At 41.7% G+C, this 6,430-nt stretch overlaps 2 protein-coding genes and 1 non-coding gene across 3 annotated transcripts; 2 read left to right on the forward strand and 1 right to left on the reverse strand.

The window, feature by feature from the left end:
* Positions 1-3,500: 3,500 nt before the first annotated feature.
* On the forward strand, positions 3,501-5,600 carry LOC141649301 (uncharacterized). Its single transcript, XM_074457995.1, has one exon. The coding sequence runs from the start codon at positions 3,501-3,503 to the stop codon at positions 5,598-5,600; it is 2,100 nt and encodes a 699-aa protein (XP_074314096.1).
* On the reverse strand, positions 4,065-4,171 carry LOC141650011 (small nucleolar RNA R71). The gene has a single exon (XR_012546076.1). It is a non-coding gene; the product is annotated as a small nucleolar RNA R71 (small nucleolar RNA).
* Positions 5,601-5,644: 44 nt separating the features above from the next.
* Positions 5,645-6,142, forward strand: LOC141649303 (uncharacterized). Its single transcript, XM_074457996.1, has one exon. It carries the CDS (start codon positions 5,645-5,647, stop codon positions 6,140-6,142), a length of 498 nt encoding a protein of 165 aa, XP_074314097.1.
* Positions 6,143-6,430: the final 288 nt, after the last annotated feature.

Consider the following 6,430-nt stretch of genomic DNA (forward strand, 5'->3'; position numbering starts at 1 on the left):
GTAATAAGGCAATAGTTTCCTAATTAGTATCTTATACTCTCTAAACCTAGACTATAAATACAAAGGTAATCTGAAAAATAATTCATAAAAAGATAGAAGAAGGAGATTTAAGAGACGGAAGGAGCAATTAAGCGATAAAAGGTAAGATCGTCGTAATTTATGTTTATATCGTCTTAATCAATTAAGTTATCGTATGAGCATCGTATTGACCACCTTGAACAACGACGTTGACCTTAGTAGCTACCTTTGACCGTCGTGATTCCAGTAGGACCAACCGTGACCATTGTTGACCACCGTGGGTGGCGGAATTGGTGTCTAAAGGAGCGGTTATCGCGGGATTTAAGACGGAATTTGTACCTTGTGTGTTTTTCGACTTGACCTGGGACTTGGGTGGTTGGTATTGTCGGCGGTGGGCGGTCCTAGTGGTGGTGTCGGGGTGGTTGCGGGTGGTGGTTGGTATGGTGGATGTCGGGTTGTGGTGGTTATAGCATGTTTGTGTATAATACGGGTCATGTGTCGTGTCTGGTTGGTCGTGGGTTGTCGTGTGTGATCGTGGCAGGTGGTGGGACCACCATGGGTCAAGGGAGACCACGGTGGTGGCCACTGGTTGTCGTGGGGTGGTGTAAGGAGGTGAGTGTGTTGGGTTAGTTGTGTTGGGTTTTGAGGGGGTTGTTTAGGGCGTGTGTTTTTTTGGGTGCTGGTGGCGGTAAGGCTGGTTGTAATACTACGGTTTTCTATTTCTATGGGTACTCTATCGAGTGGGGCTTACTCTGTCGAGTAAGTATCTTTTTACGCAAAACAGTAGCTGACCTGATGGGTACTCGATCGAGTACGTGTGACACTCGATCGAGTAAGGGGCACTCGATCAAGTAAGTCACTTACTCGATCGAGTAAGTTGGCCTTACGGGTTATTTTAGCCGGGGGTTTGTTAATAACGCGAGATTAATATAAAAGGGCTTCCCTCTCTATTCTTAATCACTTTTAACCTTTCTAAAACCTTTCAAAGAAAAGAGGAGTTACGTAGTTCGTCTTCTTCGCATTGTTAACAAATCTCAAGGCTAGGGTTGTCGGAATATCTTGTTCTTTACGTCGTTGTGATCGTCGTGTCGAGGGTAAGCTTCTTGTATAATTTTTATAATGTTTTGATAAGTTTGTTTAAAACCATAATAGGGTAGATTTGGGGGATTTGGGTGTGTTATGATGATTAGGTGGTAATTGTATGTATATGTGTGATAGGCTTATCGTGTACCTATGCAAAAATAAATACCCTAGACACAAATTAATGTAGTACGTAGGGGTCGAATCCACAGAGAGACGGGAGTTGTAAATTAGCTGTTATGGGGTGAATTTTATCAAGGTCGGTTGTCATATGATTGATTGGTTGGATAATGGAGGAAAACAATAATGATAAAGAAATAGTCTAGGGAGGTCGGGTCACACATGCAAGTTATGTAAATGATAAATTAAACATAGGAGTTGATAAATCGTTAATTGTTTAGGCTTAGTGATAACTCCATTTTACCCCTCATAAATCAATGCTTAGGACCCCTTTTTGTTGCCCCTTTGGCTAGTTTAGCATGTCGCTTTGACCGATTTTAGCTTGATCCGTGTCACTCCCACCTTACCTTGCTTATATGAGTTTTCGAGCCACTTTACTTGATTTTGTTGACCTTCTTGTAGGTGTCTTCCTCGGGAGCTCATGCGGGACGGAGTTGGAACGGGATTTGCTTGAAGAATGGAAGCAACTAGGAGGAATTACAGCCGAGGGAGTTAACTACACCCGGCCGAGCACAACTTTACCCGACCGGGCACAACTTTACCCGGTCGGGTACCTCTCACCAGTTTGGCGTTTTTAGCGTTTTTTAGCCCATTTTGACATTTTACCCGGGAGGGTACAATTATACCCGCTCGGGCATAATTGTACCCGCCCGGGCATAATTGTACCCTCCCGGGTACAATTTACTCCCTCGGCTGCAGTTGTTTTCGTCTTCTCTTGTTTTTCCACCTACCTTTTTGTACTTGATATAAATACTTAATTTTCCAGAAAATTAGGGATCTAATCCTAGTTTGAGAAGAAATTTGTAAGGTTAAGAGAGGAAAAACTCAAATCCTTTGTAACTTGTCAATCATTCTTCATCAATCAAAGATTATTATTATTGTTCTTACCTTGTTCTTCATTATTATTCATCCTTTCATAGTTGGTATTGCTTCTTTCCTTTTTCTCTTTTCTTTTTTGTTCTTCAATTGTTTTCTATAGTTGTTTGTTGTTGTTGGATTTCTTTTTGTTAGAATTTGTTGAGACTTGTTGTTTGTTAATAGTTTAGTTAAAATCTCTCTCTCTTGTTTGTTGTTCATGCTTTTGATTGGAGTTGTTCATATAAAGCTTGAGACTTTGATAGATTTGATAAAGCTTGGGTCTTTTTGAGTTAATTCATCTACTCTTAGCCTTATTAGTTGATTTCCATCATCTCTTATCACCTTTACATGCCCTATCATAAAATTCATAATATCACCATGTTTATTGTTAAAGTATCCTCCTTTATTGCTTGTCTTGCTAAATTAACCATGATTAGTGAGTAGTATTTTCACTAGGGTGCGATTAGACCCGAACATGAGTAATTTATCTAATTGAGTTCATTAAATTAGTTGTTGAGGAGGGGTTTTTGGGTTTAAACAAAGGAATTGAATTATTGTGTCTATTTGGGAGTAATTATCGGTTTTGACCCTTGTCCACCAACGGGAGTTGGTTAGGTCGGGATTGATTCATTTACCCTTTTTAGTCGTGTGCCGACTCGGGTTGAGCCCGGGAGGGAGAACCCAAGTGAGGTGCCTTTGTTTTTCGGTTTGAAGTTCGCCTTCGGGAGAAGGGTAGGGATGATCGGGAGTTTATCGCGGGCTTAAGCCCTTGATCTTGATGAGAGGTGAGCGGAGTGGGCCCACTTTGGTGAGCCTTGAGTCTTGAGTCGGGGGAAATCGAGTCATGAGCCCGGGAGGGAGTTGATTCGGTATCACTAGTGTCCCACCATGAGCCCGGGAGGGAGTTGGTGGGCGAATTAGAGGCGTCTCCATCCAATACACTTACCTCTTAACAACTAGTTGAAGGAACTCATGATTTATTACGAATGTCGGTGGTTTAATCATGCCCTAGGTCCCTAATTTATTGAGTAAAACCGCATTATTTTAGCTTGCTTTTATTCTTTAGCATTTGCATTAGTTATTTCCATTCACTTGTTATTTAGTTTAGTTTAATTAGATAATCAATCTTTCAATTATTGCTTGACTTAGCTAAACATAAGAATCAAAACAATTAGTAGTCTCCCAAGCTCCTCGTGTTCGACCCTTACTAGTGCAACGCATCGTTCACTTGCGAGGTTTAACTTGAACCATCAAGTTTTTGGCGCCGTTGCCGGGGAGTACGGCTAGATATTAATCGTTTTTGTTCTAGTTTAGACTAAGTCCCTTGTTACTAATCCTTTCTTTCAAGTGCTTAGGTCTTTTGCATGAGTAGGCGACGAAGAAGAGGTAAACCAACATATCCAATTAATCTTGAAATTGAAGCTACGGCAAGAAGACTTAATTCTCTAAGAAGAAGGGGTTTACTAGACACACCACCGGTAGAAGAATGTAATCAACAAGGAACAATTGAAGTGTTTGAAAATCCTTTTGGAGTAGTAGTAGAAGAATCTAATATCATGGGTGATCCGGTTCCGATAAGAGAGACTATGGCTCCTAAGCACATAGTAAACCCAAGCATCCAAAGGCCAAGAATTCAAGCTAATAACTTTGAGATCAAAAATGTCTTGCTCAACCTTGTTCAAGACAACCAATTTGGAGGAGGTCCCTTGGAGAATCCAAATGATCATCTAAATGAGTTTCTTGAAAATTGTGATATGTACAAGTCGAATGGGGTCTCCGATGATGCGGTACGCCTTAGGTTGTTCCCCCGTTCACTTAGGGGTTCGGCCAAGGATTGGTTAAAGAATTGTGACCCGGATTCCTTCAAGACATGGGATGAGTTGGCTTCGGCATTTTTGAACAAGTATTTCCCACCCTCAAGAACGACAAAAGTCAAGAGTGAACTACAAAGCTTTACTCAAGAAGAGGATGAGACCTTATATGAGGCATGGGAGAGGTATAAGAGACTCCAACTGTTATGCCCCCACCATGGCATCTCCGAGGCCGAGCTAGTGAACAATTTTTACAAAGGGTTAACCCAAGACCTTCAGCTTTCATTAGATGCGGGGTCGGGAAAAGGTGCCTTAGACATTTTGGGGCATAAAGCAGCAAAGGAACTAATTGAGGAGATAGCCTCACGAACTATGGAGTGGGGAAGTGATAGACAAATGAGGAAGAACAAGAACAAGGATTCTAGCGCGGTTTTGAATGTGGAGGTTAAGGGAATGCTAGATGAACTCACCCAACAAGTTGCTTTGCTAAATTCAAAACCTTCAAGCTCCGATATGAGGCAAGTCTTGTCTTGTGAGTTGTGTGGGGAACAAGGGCACACTCCAATTGGGTGTCCCTTGATTGCACCCCTCCAAGAGGTGTGCTATGAGCAAGCTAATGGAGTTTGGGAATCCACAAGTGCAAGGCAAGGGTTCAATAATAACAACAACCAATTTGGTAATGGAAAAATAACTCATCCTTTCTTGTCTTATGCTTCACAAAACATTAAAAACCCAACCACTTCCTCACCACAACAACAAAGGTTCAATCAAAACTCTCAATTCCAAAGACAAATCCCACCCGGTTTCCAAGGAAAACAATTTGTCACTCAAAACCAACAACCATTTGGGGATTTCAAGGGACAAAATTTCAACCAACCTCAAAACCAAAACTTTCAAACCCCTCAAAAACCTTCTTGGGAGCAAGCCTTTGAGCAATTGGTGATTGCTAACCAAAAAGTCGACTCAAAGCTTGACAACGACATTGCCTCACAAAGCCGGGTTAATGATGAAATAAGAGCATCCCAAAAAGCAACGGAAACTCATGTAGCCCAAATTTCACAACAATTGAGTCAATTGGCTCAAAATCCGGGGAAGTTTCCAGGTAATACGGTTAACCCAAGGGAGATGAATGCGGTATTTTTGAGAAGTGGAAGGCAATTGGAGGATGTTGAGAAATCTCCTAAGTGGAAGAGGAAAAGGGTGTCTAGTAAAGTAATGAAAGAGCACCCGGTTGAAGTTGTGGAAGAAGGTGAAATTGAGGTGGAGAAGTCAACGGAGGTGGAGATGGTTAACCCTCCAAAGCAAGATGAACCGATTCCAACTAAAGCCAAAGATTGTACTCCACCACCAAGGGAGTATGTTACACCGGTACCCTTTCCACAAAGGCTTGCAAGGCCTAGGCTTGAGAAAAAGTATGAGAAGTTTGTTGAAATTTTGAAGGGAATGAATGTCACAATTCCTTTCCTTGATATGATAACCGAAATTCCATCATATGGAAAGTTTCTTAAGGATCTTGTCCCTTTGAAGAAGAAGAGTGGAGAGGTGCAAACCATCAACCTCTCCAGGGAATGTAGTGCAATCCTCACTACAAACTTCCTAGCAAAATTGAAGACCCGGGAAGTTTTTCTATTCCTTGTTCTATCCAAGGGGTGAAGATAAAGAGAGCATTGTGTGATTTGGGAGCAAGTGTTAGCTTAATGCCTCTTTCATTGTTCAAGAAGCTACAATTTGAAGATTTGAAGCCTTCAAGGATTTCTCTACAATTAGCCGATCGTTCGGTCAAGTATCCCTTGGGGGTGATTGAGGATATTCCTTTGATGGTAGGAAAACTTGTGATTCCATGTGACTTCTATGTCATGGACATGCCCGAAGATAACAATGTGCCTATTATTTTGGGGCGACCTTGTCTAGCCACCGGTGGAGCAATGATTGATGTGAAGAGTGGGAAGTTATCTTTGCAAGTGGGTGAATACAAAGTTGAATTTGAACTTGCCAAGTCTATGGAAGCTCCATCTCTAAGAAACTCTTGTTGTAGGGTGGATATGGTGGAAGATAACTTGGATGAACCTAATTTAGGGCCTTCATTTTTGGATCCATTAGAAGCTTTCCCAACAAATGAAAAAAGAAAAGAAGAGTTGAAGCTTGAGGGTGGAGGGTGGAGGGGATCACCCCAATGTGATCCCTCCCAAATTTAACTCTAGCACTAATACCCCTCCAAAAATGAAGCCAAGGGTTGAGAAGAAGAAACCAAAAAAATGGAGAAAGAAGGTGAAAAGAAAAGGGAAATGTGAGCCAAGCCTTGAAAATGAGGAAGTTCTTGTCCAAGACAAGAAGAAGCTTGAAGAAGAAATTGCCCGAAAATGGTCGGAAGTGCACCACGCCATAAGTGGCGCGCATGAAGTGTTGTCAAAGCTTGGAAGCTCTTGCTTCATGGGAAAATTTGAAGTTGTTAAAGGGATTGCGGGATTCCAAGAGGAGGATCC

This window comes from Silene latifolia, chromosome 3, assembly GCF_048544455.1.
Source record: "Silene latifolia isolate original U9 population chromosome 3, ASM4854445v1, whole genome shotgun sequence".
NCBI classification, from domain to species: domain Eukaryota; kingdom Viridiplantae; phylum Streptophyta; class Magnoliopsida; order Caryophyllales; family Caryophyllaceae; genus Silene; species Silene latifolia.